The sequence below is a fragment of the Protopterus annectens genome, chromosome 11.part0 (assembly GCF_019279795.1).
Source record: "Protopterus annectens isolate FY-2018-M chromosome 11.part0, PAN1.0, whole genome shotgun sequence".
In the NCBI taxonomy this organism is placed as follows: Eukaryota; Metazoa; Chordata; order Ceratodontiformes; family Protopteridae; genus Protopterus; species Protopterus annectens.
Genome location: NC_056745.1, coordinates 570,113,844 through 570,133,575, shown reverse-complemented (window position 1 = coordinate 570,133,575; position 19,732 = coordinate 570,113,844). Strand labels below are relative to the sequence as shown.

The 19,732-nt window shown below is 37.6% G+C and overlaps 1 protein-coding gene across 1 annotated transcript in view; it reads right to left on the bottom strand.

The window, feature by feature from the left end:
- OTOGL (otogelin like) overlaps positions 1 to 19,732 on the bottom strand; it is a 3,472,886-nt gene that overhangs the window by 543,170 nt on the left and 2,909,984 nt on the right. Inside the window, exons 43-44 of the mRNA XM_044088067.1 lie at positions 19,586 to 19,727; positions 19,115 to 19,300 (exon numbers count right to left, since the gene is read on the bottom strand). Coding sequence (XP_043944002.1) covers positions 19,115 to 19,300; positions 19,586 to 19,727 — 328 coding nt within the window. The remainder of the gene's footprint in view (positions 1 to 19,114; positions 19,301 to 19,585; positions 19,728 to 19,732) is intronic.

The following is a 19,732-nucleotide window of genomic DNA, read 5'->3' as shown; positions in this document are numbered from 1 at the left end:
TTACTATCCACTTCATGTCAGAATAACATTGACACATTTGGCTCAGTGTAGTTACTATACACTTTGTGTCAAAATAAAATTCACACATTTGGCTCGGTGAAGTTACTATACACCGTGTCAGAATAACATTGACAAATTTGGCTCAGTGTACTTACTATACACTTCGTGTCAGAATAAAATTGACACATTTGGCTCAGTGTAGTTACTATACACTTCATGTCAGAATAACAATGGCACATTTGGCTCATTGTAGTTACTCTACACTTCAGGTCAGAATAACATATTTCGCACAGTGTAGTTAGTATACACTTCATGTCAGAATAACACTGACACATTTGGCTCAGTGTAGTTACTATACACTTCGTGTCAGAATAAGATTAACACATTTGGAGCTCAGTGTAATTACTATAAACTTTGTGTCAGAATTACATTGATACTTTTGGCTCAGTGTAGTTACTATACACTTTGTGTCAGAATGATATTGACACATTTGGCTCAGTGTAGTTACTATACACTTCGTGTCAGAATAAACTTGACACATTTGGCTCAGTGTAGCTTCTATACACTTCATGTCAGAATAACATTAACACATTTAGCTCAGTGTAGTTACTATACACTTCTTGTCAGAATAGCATTAACACATTTGGCTCAGTCTAGTTACTATTCACTTCATGTCAGAATAACATTGACACATTTGGCTCAGTGTAGTTACTATACACCATGTCAGAATAACATTAACATATCTGGCTCAGTGTAGTTACGATACACTTCTTGTCAGAATAACATTAATACATTTGGCTCAGTGAAGTTACTATACACTTCGTGTCAGAATAACATTGAAACATTTGGCTGAGTGTAGTTACTATACACGTCGTGTCAGAATAAAATTGACACATTTGACTCAGTGTAGTTACTATACACTTCGTGTCAGAATAACATTGACACATTTGGCTCAATATAGTTACTATACACTTCATGTCAGAATACCAAAAACACATTTGGCATACTCAGTGTAGTTACTATACACTTCGTGTCAGAATAACATTGACACATTTGGCTCAGTGTAGTTACTATACACTTCATGTCAGAATAACATTGACAGATTTGGCTCAGTGTGTTTACAATACACTTCATTTCAGAATAACATTGACAAATTTGGCTCAGTGTAGTTACTATACACTTCATGTCAGAATAACATTGACACATTTGGCTCAGTGTAGTTAATATACACTTCGTGTCAGAATAACATTGACACATTTGGCTCAATGTAGTTACTATACACTTCATGTCAGAAAAACATTGACAGATTTGGCTCAGTGTGTTTACAATACACTTAGTTTCAGAATAACTTTGACACATTTGGCTCAGTGTAGTTACTATACACTTCGTGCCATAATAGCATTAATACACTTGGCTCAGTGTAGTTACTATACACCGTGTCAGAATAACATTAACACAGTTGGCTCAGTGTAGTTATTATACACCATGTCAGAATAACATTGACACATTTGGCTCAGTGTAGTTACTATACACTTCATGTCAGAATAACATTAACACTTTGGCTCAGTGTAGCTACTATACACTTTGTGTCAGAATAACATTGACACATTTGGCTCAGTGTAATTACTATACACTTCTTGTCAGAATAACATTGGCACAATTGGCTCAGTGTACTTACTATGCATTTCGTGTCAGAATAACATTGACACATTTGGCTCAGAGTAGTTACTATACACATCGTGTCAGAATAACCTTGACACATTTGGCTCAGTGTAGTTACTATACACTTCGTGTCAGAATAACATTGACACATTTGGCTACGTGCAGTTACTATTCACTTCGTGTCAGAATAACATTGACACCTTTGGCTCAGTGTAGTTACTATACACATCGTGTCAGAATAACATTAACACTTTCGGCTACGTGTAGTTACTGTACACTTCATGTCAGAATAACATTGACACATTTGGCTCAGTGTAGTTACTAAACACTTCGTGTCAGAATAACATTCCCACATTTGGCTCATTGTACTTACTATACACTTTGTGTCAGAATAACATTGACAAATTTGTCTCAGTGTAGTTATTATACACTTCATCTCAGAATAACATTGACACATTCGGCTCAGTGTAGTTACTATCCACTTTGTATCAGAAAAACATTGACACATTTCGCACAGTGTAGTTACTATACACTTCATGTCAGAATAACATTGACACATTTGGCTCAGTGTAGTTACTATACACTTTGTGTCAAAATAAAATTCACACATTTGGCTCGGTGAAGTTACTATACACCGTGTCAGAATAACATTGACAAATTTGGCTCAGTGTACTTACTATACACTTCGTGTCAGAGTAAAATTGACACATTTGGCTCAGTGTAGTTACTATACACTTCATGTCAGAATAACAATGGCACATTTCTCTCATTGTAGTTACTCTACACTTCAGGTCAGAATAACATATTTGGCACAGTGTAGTTAGTATACACTTCATGTCAGAATAACACTGACACATTTGGCTCAGTGTAGTTACTATACACTTCGTGTCAGAATAAGATTAACACATTTGGAGCTCAGTGTAATTACTATAAACTTTGTGTCAGAATTACATTGATACTTTTGGCTCAGTGTAGTTACTATACACTTTGTGTCAGAATAATATTGACACATTTGGCTCAGTGTAGTTACTATACACTTCGTGTCAGAATAAACTTGACACATTTGGCTCAGTGTAGCTTCTATACACTTCATGTCAGAATAACATTAACACATTTAGCTCAGTGTAGTTACTATACACTTCTTGTCAGAATAGCATTAACACATTTGGCTCAGTCTAGTTACTATTCACTTCATGTCAGAATAACATTGACACATTTGGCTCAGTGTAGTTGCTATACACCATGTCAGAATAACATTAACATATCTGGCTCAGTGTAGTTACGATACACTTCTTGTCAGAATAACATTAATACATTTGGCTCAGTGAAGTTACTATACACTTCGTGTCAGAATAACATTGAAACATTTGGCTGAGTGTAGTTACTATACACGTTGTGTCAGAATAAAATTGACACATTTGACTCAGTGTAGTTACTATACACTTCGTGTCAGAATAACATTGACACATTTGGCTCAATATAGTTACTATACACTTCATGTCAGAATACCAAAAACACATTTGGCATACTCAGTGTAGTTACTATACACTTCGTGTCAGAATAACATTGACACATTTGGCTCAGTGTAGTTACTATACACTTCATGTCAGAATAACATTGACAGATTTGGCTCAGTGTGTTTACAATACACTTCATTTCAGAATAACATTGACAAATTTGGCTCAGTGTAGTTACTATACACTTCATGTCAGAATAACATTGACACATTTGGCTCAGTGTAGTTAATATACACTTCGTGTCAGAATAACATTGACACATTTGGCTCAATGTAGTTACTATACACTTCATGTCAGAAAAACATTGACAGATTTGGCTCAGTGTGTTTACAATACACTTTGTTTCAGAATAACTTTGACACATTTGGCTCAGTGTAGTTACTATACACTTCGTGCCATAATAGCATTAATACACTTGGCTCAGTGTAGTTACTATACACCGTGTCAGAATAACATTAACACAGTTGGCTCAGTGTAGTTATTATACACCGTGTCAGAATAACATTGACACATTTGGCTCAGTGTAGTTACTATACACTTCATGTCAGAATAACATTAACACTTTGGCTCAGTGTAGCTACTATACACTTTGTGTCAGAGTAACATTGACACATTTGGCTCAGTGTAATTACTATACACTTCTTGTCAGAATAACATTGGCACAATTGGCTCAGTGTACTTACTATGCATTTCGTGTCAGAATAACATTGACACATTTGGCTCAGAGTAGTTACTATACACATCGTGTCAGAATAACCTTGACACATTTGGCTCAGTGTAGTTACTATACACTTCGTGTCAGAATAACATTGACACATTTGGCTACGTGCAGTTACTATTCACTTCGTGTCAGAATAACATTGACACCTTTGGCTCAGTGTAGTTACTATACACATCGTGTCAGAATAACATTAACACATTCGGCTACGTGTAGTTACTGTACACTTCATGTCAGAATAACATTGACACATTTGGCTCAGTGTAGTTACTAAACACTTCGTGTCAGAATAACATTCCCACATTTGGCTCATTGTACTTACTATACACTTTGTGTCAGAATAACATTGACAAATTTGTCTCAGTGTAGTTATTATACACTTCATCTCAGAATAACATTGACACATTTGGCTCAGTGTAGTTACTATCCACTTTGTATCAGAAAAACATTGACACATTTCGCACAGTGTAGTTACTATACACTTCATGTCAGAATAACATTGACACATTTGGCTCAGTGTAGTTACTATACACTTTGTGTCAAAATAAAATTCACACATTTGGCTCGGTGAAGTTACTATACACCGTGTCAGAATAACATTGACAAATTTGGCTCAGTGTACTTACTATACACTTCGTGTCAGAATAAAATTGACACATTTGGCTCAGTGTAGTTACTATACACTTCATGTCAGAATAACAATGGCACATTTGGCTCATTGTAGTTACTCTACACTTCAGGTCAGAATAACATTGACACATTTGGCACAGTGTAGTTAGTATACACTTCATGTCAGAATAACACTGACACATTTGGCTCAGTGTAGTTACTATACACTTCGTGTCAGAATAAGATTAACACATTTGGAGCTCAGTGTAATTACTATAAACTTTGTGTCAGAATTACATTGATACTTTTGGCTCAGTGTAGTTACTATACACTTTGTGTCAGAATAATATTGACACATTTGGCTCAGTGTAGTTACTATACACTTCGTGTCAGAATAAACTTGACACATTTGGCTCAGTGTAGCTTCTATACACTTCATGTCAGAATAACATTAACACATTTAGCTCAGTGTAGTTACTATACACTTCTTGTCAGAATAGCATTAACACATTTGGCTCAGTGTAGTTACTATTCACTTCATGTCAGAATAACATTGACACATTTGGCTCAGTGTACTTACTATACACCATGTCAGAATAACATTAACATATCTGGCTCAGTGTAGTTACGATACACTTCTTGTCAGAATAACATTAATACATTTGGCTCAGTGAAATTACTATACACTTCATGTCAGAATAACATTGAAACATTTGGCTGAGTGTAGTTACTATACACGTCGTGTCAGAATAAAATTGACACATTTGACTCAGTGTAGTTACTATACACTTCATGTCAGAATATCATTGACACATTTGGCTCAATATAGTTACTATACACTTCATGTCAGAATACCAAAAACACATTTGGCATACTCAGTGTAGTTACTATACACTTCGTGTCAGAATAACATTGACACATTTGGCTCAGTGTAGTTACTATACACCATGTCAGAATAACATTGACAGATTTGGCTCAGTGTGTTTACAATACACTTCATTTCAGAATAACATTGACAAATTTGGCTCAGTGTAGTTACTATACACTTCATGTCAGAATAACATTGACACATTTGGCTCAGTGTAGTTAATATACACTTCGTGTCAGAATAACATTGACACATTTGGCTCAATGTAGTTACTATACACTTCATGTCAGAAAAACATTGACAGATTTGGCTCAGTGTGTTTACAATACACTTCGTTTCAGAATAACTTTGACACATTTTGCTCAGTGTAGTTACTATACACTTCGTGCCATAATAGCATTAATACACTTGGCTCAGTGTAGTTACTATACACCGTGTCAGAATAACATTAACACATTTGGCTTAGTGTAGTTATTATACACCGTGTCAGAATAACATTGACACATTTGGCTCAGTGTAGTTACTATACAGTTCATGTCAGAATAACATTAACACTTTGGCTCAGTGTAGCTACTATACACTTTGTGTCAGAATAACATTGACACATTTGGCTCAGTGTAATTACTATACACTTCATGTCAGAATAACATTGGCACAATTGGCTCAGTGTACTTACTATGCATTTCATGTCAGAATAACATTGACACATTTGGCTCAGTGTAGTTACAATACACATCTTGTCAGAATAACCTTGACACATTTGGTTAAGTGTAATTACTATACACTTCGTGTCAGAATAACATTGACACATTTGGCTACGTGCAGTTACTATTCACTTCGTGTCAGAATAACATTGACACCTTTGGCTCAGTGTAGTTACTATACACCATGTCAGAATAACATTGGCACATTTGGCTCAGTGTATTTACTGTACACTTTGTGTCAGAATAACATTAACATATTTGGCTTAGTGTAGTTACTATACACTTCCTGTCAGAATAACATTAACACATTTAGCTCAGTGTAGTTACTGTACATCGTGTCAGAATAACAGTGACACATTTGGCTCAGTGTAGTTACTATACACTTCGTGTCAGAATAACAGTGACACATTTGGCCCAGAGTAGTTACTTCACACTTCGTGTCAGAATTACATTAACACATTTGGCTCATTGTAGTTACTATACACTTCGTGTGAGAATAACATTGAAATGTTTTGCTCAGTGTAGTTATTATACACTTTGAGTCAGAATAACACAGACACATTTGACTCGTAGTTACTATGCACTTCGTGTCAGAATAACATTGTCACATTTGGCTAAGTGTAGTTACTATACACCGTGTCAGAATAAAATTGACACATTTGGCTCAGTGTAGTTACTATACACTGTGTCAGAAAAACATTGAAACATTTGGCTCAGTGTGTTTGCTATACACCATGTCAGAATAACATTGACACATTTGGCTTAGTGTGGTTACTATACACTTCATCTCAGAAAAACATGAACACATTTGGCTCAGTGTAGTTACTATACACTTTGTGTCAGAATAACATAGACACATTCGACTCGTAGTTACTATACACTTCGTGTCAGAATAACATTGTCACATTTGGCTCAGTGTAGTTACTATACACCGTGTCAGAATAAAATTGCCACATTTGGCTCAGTGTAGTTACTATACATTACATGTCAGAAAAACAACACATTTGGCTCAGTGTAGCTACTATACACTTTGTGTCAGAATAACATTGACACATTTGGCTCAGTGTAATTACTATACACCATGTCAGAATAACATTGACACATTTGGCTCAGTGTAGTTACTATACACTTCATGTCAGAATAACATTGACACATTTGGCTCAGTGTAGTTACTATACACATCATGTCAGAATAACCTTGACACATCTGGCTCAGTGTAGTTACTATGCACTTCATGTCAGAATAACATTGACACATTTGGCTCAGTGTAGTTACTATACACATCGTGTAAGAATAACATTGACATATTTGGCTACGTTTAGTTACTGTACACTTCATGTCAGAATAACATTGACACATTTGGCTCAGTGTAGTTACTAAACACTTTGTGTCAGAGTAACATTCCCACATTTGGCTCAGTGTACTTACTATACACTTTGTGTCAGAATAACAATGACAAATTTGTCTCAGTGTAGTTACTATACACTTCATCTCAGAATAACATTGACACATTTGGCTCAGTGTAGTTACTATCCACTTCGTATCAGAAAAACATTGACACATTTGGCTCATTGTAGTTACTATACACTTTGTGTCAGAATAACATTGACACATTTGGCTCAGTGTAGTTACTATGCACTTTGTGTCAAAATAAAATTCACACATTTGGCTCGGTGTAGTTACTATACACCGTGTCAGAATAACATTGACACATTTGGCTCAGTGTAGTTACTATACACTTTGTGTCAGAATAACATTGAAACGTTTTGCTAAGTTTAGTTATTATACACTTTGAGTCAGAATAACATTGACACATTTGGCTCAGTGTAGCTACTATACATTTCGTGTCAGGATAACATTGACACATTTCGCTCAGTGTAGTTACCATAGACTTTGTGTCAGAATAACATTGACACATTTGGCTCAGTGTAGTTACTAAATACTTCATGTCAGAATAACATTAACATATTTAGCTCAGTGTAGTTACTATATACTTCATGTCAGAATAACATTGACACATTTTGCTCAGTGTAGTTACTATACACTTCGTGTCAGAATAACAATGACACATTTGGCTCAGTGTAGTTACTATACACTTTGTGTCAGAATAACATTGACTTATTTGGCTCAGGGTAGCTACAATACACTTCGAGTCAGAATAACATTGACACATTTGGCTCAGTGTAGTTACTATACACTTCATGTCAGAATAACATTAACACATTTGGGTCAATGTAGTTACTATACACTTCATGTCAGAATAACATTGACACATTTGGCTCAGTGTAGTTACTATACACTTCATGTCCGAATAACATTAACACATTTGGCTCAGTGTAGTTACTATACACTTCATGTCAGAATAACATTAACAAATTTGGCTCAGTATAGTTACTATGCACTTTGTGTCAGAATAATATTAACACATTTGGCTCAGTGTAGTTACTATACACCATATCAGAATAACATTGACCTTCTTTTTCAGTGTAGTTACTATACAAATCATGTCAGAATAACAATAACACATTTGGCCCAGTGTAAGTACTATACACTTTATGTCAGAATAACATTGACACATTTGGTTCATAGGTTCATACTAGGCTATCTGCCCTAGGGCATTTATAAGCTTAGCCAGAGTGTGTTTGGCTTTCGCCACCCATTTTAAATTAATTTTGCTATGCCTTTTTTTGAGGTTAGTGTACTATGCCTCTGTCTTACAGTGACACAGAAGTGATAGCCGGGGTAAACCTATGATCTCCCATCCACTCATCAAGATTCCCCTAGAAGAGAGTCAGTGCGGGACTCTGCCTAACCTGGATTGGGATTTTATTCCAGAGTGAAGGGAGCTTCTGGGTTATGAATCTGTCCCTCCAGCATGTCCTATTTATTTCAGTGCTGAGGTTCAAGTCTCTCGAGCGCGTAGCTCGATGGGATTTGGATTTTCTGAGGTGCAGCATGTCCATTAATTCCGGGTTGGACATGGCTTTATACGTCAGGCACAGATTGCCTCTGAGCAGGCGGTATGCCACTGAGTAGAGCTGGAGTTTCTTTAACCGGGCAGCATATGGCATCTGTTTGAGCCCTTTGATCCTCTTGGTGAGGTACTTTTGGAGTCTTTCCAGTTGCTGCATGTGTCTGGTAAGGTACATCCCAAAAGGGGCATTGTACTCAATTATGGGCCTGATGAGGGATGAGTAAAGAGGCACGATGACCTCCCCTGATCTGGATGTGAATCCCTTCATGATTAGGTGGGCTATATAAAATGTTTTTCTAACCACTTTGGCCACGTGGTTGTCAAATGAGAGATTGCTATCAACTTGGGTCCCCAGGTCCCTAATGACTTCTTCTGTACTTAATGGATTACCACCTATGTGGTAATTTGTGGGCACTTTGTTTTTGCCAAAGGGGATGACTATACACTTTTTGGCATTTAGCTTGAGGCCATGGCTCTGGCACCAGTTGTCTGTTTCTATGAGGTCCTTTTAGAGGATGCTTGTGTTGGCTTGAGAGTTGATTATGGCGCCCAGTTTGCAGTCATCTGCGAACTTGGTGACCCACATTCCTTCCGTGTTGGCCTGTACCGCCGAGAAATATATACAGAACAACAGAGGTCCCAGGACTGAGCCTTGTGGGGCGCCACTTGTAACTGGTTTGGAGTCTGACATGGCTCCAGCAATTCTAACCATGTGGGTTCTGTCCTTGAGCCAGTTTGCAACCCATCTAGTGACATAGGGGTTTATATTTAAGCTGGTGAGCTTATCTATAATGCCCGAGTGGGGTATTGTTTCGAAGGCTTTTGCGAGGTCCAGGTAGGCTGTGTGGAGCACCTTCCCCTCGTCAATGGCCTTGGTGACTGTTTCAAAGAAATCGACCAGGTTTAAGAGGCAGGATCTGCCCTTAACAAAGCCAAACTGGGTAGGATCCAGTGTCTGTAGGTCCCCAATATCTTTATTTATGAGGTCCATGATGATTCTTTCCATAGCTTTGCAGACCAAGCTAGTCAGGCTTATGGGGCGATAGTCTCCAGGATCCGTTGAGGCACCACCTTTGCGGAGAGGGACCACTGTTGCTGTACGCCACTCTTTGGGTACATATCCTGTAGTAAGGCTAAGATTGAACAGTAGTTTTATGTTTGGGTTTAGCTCTTCTTGGAGTTTATGTAGGACGCAGCCCGGGACACAATCTGGTCCCATTGATGCTGTGTTTTTTGCTTTGGAGAGGGCGGCTCTTACCTGAGCATCTGAGATGTCAGGGGGGCAGCACTCTGTTTGGATAGATATTTGCCCTTTTGATGGAGGGGGGGGAGAAGTTTGCACTGAACCTGTCAGCTAGGATGTTGGCAATGTCTGTGGGCTCTGTGTATTTTTTGTCATTTTGGACTAATTCTGAGCATATCTGGGAATTCCCACCCAGGTTCCTAACATAACTAAAGAAAGCCTTGTGATTATCCTTAGTGTCCTGTGCAATTTTTCTCTCGAAGCTGGCCTTAGACGATTTTATGAGTGCCCGTAGTTTTTTGCTAATACTGATCAGAGATGCCTTCCCTTTTTGGGATTTTGCTCTATCATGTAGTAGCTTCTTCCTTCTATTGTATAGTTTGTTTATGGCTGGGGTCCACCAGACAGGACGCCTGCCTTTGGAGGATTGGGCCTTGGTTTTATTTGGGATTGCATGATCCATGCATTCCTGAAGGTGTTCATAGAATGCGTTTATAAAGGATTCTGCGGTCTGGGCCGTATTTTCCACAGGGGGCTTTGAAGGATTCCACCTCGGTTTTGAGGCATGTGAAATTTGCTTTAGAGAAGTTTTTCACTGTGGTTTTCTGGGCAGGGGGTGGGGTCAGGATGTGAATATCCAGTGAGATTAGTTTATGGTCTGATCTTACCAGTGAGGGATACACTTCTGGTCTGGAGCATAGTGTCCCCATGTTGGTGATGATCAGGTCCAGTATGTTTTCCCCTCTTGTGGGAGTGGTAACAAGTTGTTCCATAGCATTTGAGTTTATAAATTCTAGGAACCTTTGGGCTAGGGTGTTGGAGCTAGAGTAATGCTCCCAGTCTATGTTTGGGTAGTTGAAGTCGCCCAATATAATAGTGTTTGGAAAGACCTTTATATTTTCCAGTATTCTCAGGAAGGCCGAGTGGGGTTCCTGTGTTTGGGAGGGTGGTCTGTAGCAGGCTATAAACTGGAAGGCAGTTTTACCCACTGTTAGTTGCACATGGATAATCTCTGATGCTTCGTGCTGTGCCACCAACCTGGAGGTGTGGGTATCTTTGACGAATATTGATACTCCTCCTCCTTTTGTGGTTCGGTCCAAGTTTTGGGGCCAAAAAGCATGGTATGAGGTATAACCTGGTAGTGCTGGGGTGCTCTCGGGAGCCTTGAACCAGGTTTCTGTTACTGCACAGATATCGATGTTTTCCATGCTAAGGAGAGTTTTGAGTGTGTGCATCTTGAGGTTTAGACTTCTGGCATTGAGTAGCATTACTCTTAGTTTCTTATCCCTTGTGATACCTATGGAGGTGGGTTTGTCTTTTGAGCCTTGCCTAAAAAAGGCACTATGGGGGTAGCAAGAGCCTTTGCCAATATCCGAAAGCCCAGGGGTGACAGGTGCAAGCCATCCCTAGTGAAGCATCATGGCTTGTCGAGCATGTCATCCCAGGCTGACAGGCATTGGATCCCCTTTGAATGACACCAATACTTAAGTCAATTGTTGAAATTGATCATCTTGTCTTCATATTGTGGCATCATTCTTGGTGAGGGTAAGATGCTACTCAAGGTCAGGGTCATACCGGCCTGGGCTACATGCTCAGAGAGCTCCTCTATGTCTCTTTTCATGTAGTCCAGGGAGGTACGTCTCAGGTCATTCACACCAGCATGGACAATGACTGAGTCATATTTGTACTTGCCTTGGAGTGACCTGAGTGCTTGTGTTATGTGGCGGATCCTAGCACCCGACAGGCAGCTCACCATGATCTTCTCCTTGTTCAGCCTGGTGAGCAGGATGTCAGTGTGCCTGACGATAGAGTCACCTATTACAAGTGTATCAGGTGTGTTGTTTAGCCTTAAGGGCTGTGACTGTTCAGCACACTGGCTTTGTGAGCTATATGTTGCATGTGTTTTGTTTTGGGGTAGCGATTGCTTGGCTTTGGATGCCTCTGCTGCTTAGGCAGATTTTTATTTAGAGCCTCCGAGTATGTTTTTGTGTGTTTATGTGTTTGGTTTGTTGTCATGGTAGGTCTATGTGAGACTGGAATTGTAGTGAGTGTGGTTTCCTTCTCCTCCTGACTGGTTACGCCAGTACTGAGTTGAGAGAGCTTAGCCTCCAGTTTGGCTATATGGTTGCATCTCTCACATGTGTTGGAATTTGTTGGGTGGAGGAGAGGGTTGTCTGTGTACATGAGGCAATTGTAACATTGCCTCAAGATTCCCAGATTCAATAGCTGGACCGGAGAGGAGATTGACAAGTGACCTTTGGACATGCTAGAATAGTATTGGGAATTCCTTTATAAGTGAAAAAAAGGGCCAATGGGGAACAAGGTACTCAAGGGGAGTTTGTGAGGGTGTAGTGCTTTTAATTTTTTAGAGCTGACTTATATAATTGCTTTAGTGAGCAAGTGCCAGGTAACTTAAATGCAATGTGTTACAGGTAACTTAAATGCAAAAATGACAAACAGTAACTTTCTTTCAAGTGAAACAAGAAAATAAGTACAGTATGCAATGCAGATATCACTAGGGATCCACAGAAGTGCTAAAAGGCCACATTTTAGGTGGAATTAGCATTTCAGGGAAATAAACAAACAACAAGCATACTGACAAAGCTAGATTCAGCAGGCCTGGATCTAGTCTATGCGACAGCAAACAAGGTGTACCAATTTCAGTAAGAAACAGTTAGAATATGCAGGCACCATAAGCCTTTAACCAGAAATTCCCAGCTCAGAAGGGCAGAGTCCAGCCTCTCCTCCCACAAGAGTGCATCCTTCTTAATGTAAAATAACTGGCCTGAAGCCCAAGTGCTTAAACCAGAACTAATACACTTTTAGAATAACAGACACTGAGCCCTCAATCAGCAGTTCCCAACTTAGAAGGATGTAAGCTACCTGTCCTACCACCACAGTGCAGGCCACAAACCTTCCTAATGTAAAACAACTGATCTGAAGCCCAAGTGCTTAATCAAAAAGACTTAGAAATGATAGCTACACTTTAATCACGTGGCTCAGTTTAATTACTATACACCGTGTCAGAATAACATTGACAAATCTGGCTCTGTGTAGTTACTATGCACTTCGTGTCAGAATAACATTGCACATTTGACTCAGTGTAGTTACTATATACATCATGTCAGAATAACGTTGACACATTTGGCTCAGTGTAGTTACTATACACTTCGTGTCAGAATAACATTGACACATTTGGCTAAGTGTAGTTACTGTACACTTCGTGTCAGAATAGCATTGACACATTTGGCTCAGTGTAGTTATCCTACACTAAGTGTCAGAATAACATTGACCCATGTTGCTCAGGGTTGTCACTATACACTTCATGTCAGAATAACATTGACACATTTGGCTCAATGTAGTTACTATATACTTCATGTCAGAATAACATTGAAACATTTGGCTCAATGTAGTTACTATACACTTCTTGTCAGAATAACATTGACACATTTGGTTCAGTGTAGTTACTATACACTTCATGTCAGAATAACATTAACACATTTGGTGCTCAGTGTAGTTATTATATACTTCGTGTCAGAATAATATTGACACATTTGGCTCAGTGTAGTAACCATACACTTCGTGTCAGAATAACATTAACACATTTGGCTCAGTGTAGTTACCATACACATCATGTCAGAATAACATCAATACAATTGGCTCAGGGTAGTTTCTATACACTTCGTGTCAGAATGAAATTAACACATTTGGCTCAGTGTAGTTACTATACACCGTGTCAGAATAACAGTGACACATTTGGCTCAGTGTAGTAAATATACACTTTGTGTCAGAATAACATTGACACATTTGGCTCAGAGTAGTTACTTCACACTGCATGTCAGAATAACATTAACACATTTGGCTCAGTGTAGTTACTATACACTTCGTATCAGAATGACATTGAAACATTTTGACTCAGTGTAGTTATTATACACTTCGTGTCAGAATAACATTGACACATTTGGCTCAGTGTAATTACTATACATATCATGTCAGAATAACATTGACACATTTGGCTCAGTGTAGTTACCATACATTTCGTGTCAGGATAACATTGTCACATTTGGCTCAGTGTAGTTACCATACATTTCGTGTCAGGATAACATTGTCATATTTCGCTCAGTGTAGTTACCATAGACTTCGTGTCAGAATAACATTGACACATTTGTCTCAGTGTAGTTACTATACACTTCATGTAAGAATAACATTAACATATTTGGCTCAGTGTAGTTACTATATACTTCATGTCAGAATAACACTGACACATTTGGCTCAGGGTAGTTACTATACACTTCATGTCAGAATAACATTGACACATTTGGCTCAGTGTAGTTACTATAAACTTCGTGTCAGAATTACATTAACACATTTGGCTCAGTGTAGTTACTATACACTTCTTGTCAGAATAACACTGACACATTTGACTCAGTGTAGTTATTATACACCGAGTGAGAATAACATTTACACATTTGGCTCAGTGTAATTACTATACATATTGTGTCAGAATAACATTGACACATTTGGCTCAGTGTAGCTACTATACATTTCGTGTCAGGATAACATTGACACATTTCACTCAGTGTAGTTACCATAGACTTAGTGTCAGAATAACATTGACACATTTGGCTCAGTGCAGTTACCATATACTTCATGTCAGAATAACATTGACACATTTGGCTCAGTGCAGTTACTATACACTTTGTGCATGAATAACATTGACACATTTGGCTATGTGTAGTTACTATACACTTTATGTCAGAATGACATTAACACATTTGGCGCTCAGTGTAGTTATTATATACTTCATGTCAGAATATCATTGACACATTTGGCTCAGTGTAGTTACTATACACTTACTGTCAGAATAATATTGACACATTTGACTCAGTCTAGTTACTATATACACTTCGTGTCAGAATAACATTGACACATTTGGCTCAGTGTAGTAACTATACACCATGTCAGAATAACATTGACACATTTGGTTCAGTGTAGTTACTATACAAATCATGTCAGAATAACAATAACACATTTGGCTCAGTGTAGGTACTATACACTTCATGTTAGAATAACATTGACACATTTGGCTCAGGGTAGTCACTATACACTTCATGTCAGAATAACACTGACACATTTGGCTCAATGTAGTTACCATACACCATGTCAGAATAACATTGACACATTTGGCTCAGTGTAGTAACTATACACTTTGTGTCAGAATAACATTAACACATTTGGCTCAGTGTAGTTACTATACACTTTTTGTCAGAATAACATTGACACATTTGGCTCAGTGTAGCTAGTGTACAATTTGTGTCAGAATAACATTGACACATTTTGCTCAGGGTAGTCACTATACACTCCGTGTCAGAATAACACTGACACATTTGGCTCAATGTAGTTACTATACACTTTATGTCAGAATAACATTAACACATTTGGTGCTCAGTGTAGTTATTATATACTTCGTGTCAGAATAACATTGACACATTTGGCTCAGTGTAGTTACTATACACTTACTGTAAGAATAATATTGACACATTTGGTTCAGTGTAGTTACTATACACTTCGTGTCAGAATAACATTAACAAATTTGGCTCAGTATAGTTACTATGCACTTTGTGTCAGAATAACATTAACACATTTGGCTCAGTGCAGTTACTATACACCGTGTCAGAATAACATTGACACATTTGGTTCAGTGTAGTTACTATACAAATCATGTCAGAATAACAATAACACATTTGGCTCAGTGTAGGTACTCTACACTTCATGTTAGAATAACATTGACACATTTGGCTCAGTTTAATTACTATACACTTCATGTTAGAATAACATTGACAAATTTGGCTCTGTGTAGTTAGTATGCACTTTGTGTCAGAATAACATTGCACATTTGACTCAGGGTAGTTACTATATACATCGTGTCAGAATAAACTTGGCACATTTGGCTCAGTGTAGTTACTATACACTTCTTGTCAGAATAACACTGACACATTTGGCTCAGTGTAGTTACTATACACTTCGTGTCAGAATAACATTGACACATTTGGCTAAGTGTAGTTACTGTACACTTTGTGTCAGAATAGCATTGACACATTTGGCTCAGTGTAATTACTCTACACTTCATGTCAGAATAACATTGACCCATGTTGCTTAGGGTTGTCACTATACACTTCATGTCAGAATAACAGTGACACATTCGGCTCAATGTAGTTACTATATACTTCATGTCAGAATAACATTGAAACATTTGGCTCAATGTAGTTACTATACACTTCTTGTCAGAATAACATTAACACATTTGGCTCAGTGTAGTTACTATACACATCATGTCAGAATAACATCAACACAATTGGCTCAGTGTAGTTTCTATGCACTTCGTGTCAGAATAACATTAACACATTTGGCGCTCAGTGTAGTTATTATATACTTCATGTCAGAATAACATTGACACATTTGGCTCAGTGTAGTAACTATACACTTCGTGTCAGAATAACATTAACACATTTGGCTCAGTGTAGTTACTATACACATCATGTCAGAATAACATCAACACAATTGGCTCAGTGTAGTTTCTATGCACTTCGTGTCAGAATAACATTAACACATTTGGCTCAGTGTAGTTAATATACACTTTGTGTCAGAATAACACTGACACATTTGGCTCAGAGTAGTTACTTCACACTGCATGTCAGAATAACATTAACACATTTGGCTCAGTGTAGTTACTATACACTTCATATCAGAATAACATTGAAACATTTTGACTCAGCGTAGTTACTATACACTTCGAGTCAGAATAACATTGACACATTTGGCTCAGTGTGGTTACTATACATTTCGTGTCAGGAAAACATTGACACATTTCACTCAGTGTAGTTACCATAGACTTCATGTCAGAATAAGATTGACACATTTGGCTCAGTGTAGTTACTATACACTTTGTGTCAGAATAACATTAACACATTTGGCTCAGTGTAGTTACTATACACTTTGTGTCAGAATAACATTAACACATTTGGCTCAGTGTAGTTACTATACACTTCTTGTCAGAATAACATTGACACATTTGACTCAGTGTAGTTATTATACACTTCGAGTCAGAATAACATCGACACATTTGGCTCAGTGTAATTACTATGCATATCGTGTCAGAATAACATTGACAAATTTGGCTCAGTGTAGTTTCTATACACTTCATGTCAGAATAACACTAACACATTTGGATCAGTGTTTTTACTATACACTTCCTTTCAAAATAAGATTGACACATTTGGCTCAGTGTAGTTACTATACACTTCATGTCAGAATAACATTAACACATTTGGCTCAGTGTAGTTATTATACACCATGTCAGAATAACATTAACACAATTGGCTCAGTGTAGTTTCTATACACTTCATGTCAGAATAACATTAACACATTTGGCTCAGTTTAGTTACTATACACTTCGTGTCAGAATTACATTAACACATTTGGCTCAGGTAGTTACTATACACTTCGTGTCAGAATAACATTGACACATTTGGCTCAGAGTAGTTACTTCACACCATGTCAGAATAACATTAACCCATTTAGCTCAGTGTAGTTACTATACACTTTGTGTCAGAATAACAATGAAATGTTTTGACTCAGTGTAGTTATTATACACTTCAAGTCAGAATAACATTGACACATTTGGCTCAGTGTAATTACTATACATTTCGTGTCAGAATAACACTGACACATTTGGCTCAGTGTAGCTACTATACATTTTGTTGTCAGGATAACAGTGACACATTTCGCTCAGTGTAGTTACCATAGACTTCGTGTCAGAATAGCATTGACACATTTGGCTCAGTGTAGTTACTATATACTTCATGTCAGAATAAAATTGACACATTTGGCTCAGTGTAGTTACTATACACTTCATGTCAGAATAACAATGACACATTTGGCTCAGTGTAGTTACTATACACTTCATGTCAGAATAACATTGTCACATTTGGCTCAGTGTAGTTACTATACATTTCGTGTCAGAATAACATTGACACATTTTGCTCAGTGTAGTTACTATACACCATGTCAGAATAACACTGACACATTTACCTCAGTGTAGTTACTATAGACTTCGTGTCAGAATAACATTAATACATTTGGCTCAATGTAGTTACTATACACTTCATGTCAGAATAACATTGATACATTTGGCTCAGTGTAGTTACTATACACTTCGTGTCAGAATAACATTGACGCATTTAGCTCAGTGTAGTTACTATACACCGTGTCAGAATAACATCGACACATTTGGCTCAGTGTAGTTACTATGCACTTCGTGTCTGAATAACATTGACACATTTGGCTCAGTGTAGTTACTATGCACCGTGTCAGAATAGCATTGACACATTTGGCTCAGTGTAGTTACTATACACTTTGTGACAGAATAACATTGACACATTTGTCTCTGTGTAGTTACTATACACTTTGTGTCAGAATAACAATAACACATTTGGCTCAGTGTAGTTACTATACACCGTGTCAGAATAACATTGACACATTTGCCACACTGTGTAGTTACTATACACTTCGTGTCAGAATAACATTGACACATTTGGCTCAGTGTAGTTACTATACACTTTTAGATGTCTTTGGAAAAGCAACACATCACACTGAGTTAATAGCTCATAGAAAGAAAGAAAAAAAAGAATAGAAACAAAGAAATGAAAAGAAAGAAATATATACTGTGATCCAGCCACTCTTTAAAACCAGTAGTCATTTTTCATGCATTATGAAATTCTCTAGAACAAAATCTTAAATGATTATGACACCATACTGACCACATTGCTTCTCTTCAACACAGATGTTAGCATATGTGCGATGTAAAACTGTGCCATTTCCACATACACACTCCTCCCTTAAATATGAACATGATGAAGCCACATAGTAATCTTTGTTTAAGCAGGTCTTCGTTGTGCAGGTTGAAACACAAGGCTGATATTCTTGTCCTGCAGGACATTTTAGTGCTATATAGATTAAAAAGACAAAGTATAATTTAAAAATGTATCAGAAATGAATAGACCGACAGACAGGCAGACAAATAATTAACTAACTAAATAAATCACTACTGTTTCTGTACTAACATTAACTTCCAAGTGTATTTTGCATATTAGACAAACATACCAATGCCTCAACAATCTCTGATGTTTCATAATGATTTCTGTAGCAATACTTTGAGACTTAATTCTCATTTTAAAATCTTAAAGTTATACAATTAAATGAAATGCAGTCCTTAAAAGTAATACACTTACGACAATTTCTTAGTGTTCTCCAGTTAATACAGATATTGTGCTTATTGCAAATGCCCACATATGCAGTCAGGGTATCACATGTGTGAAGTCGAAAGTGTGCATCTGTGATCCATAGCTCTTCACAGAATTTTTTTATAGGAACCTACG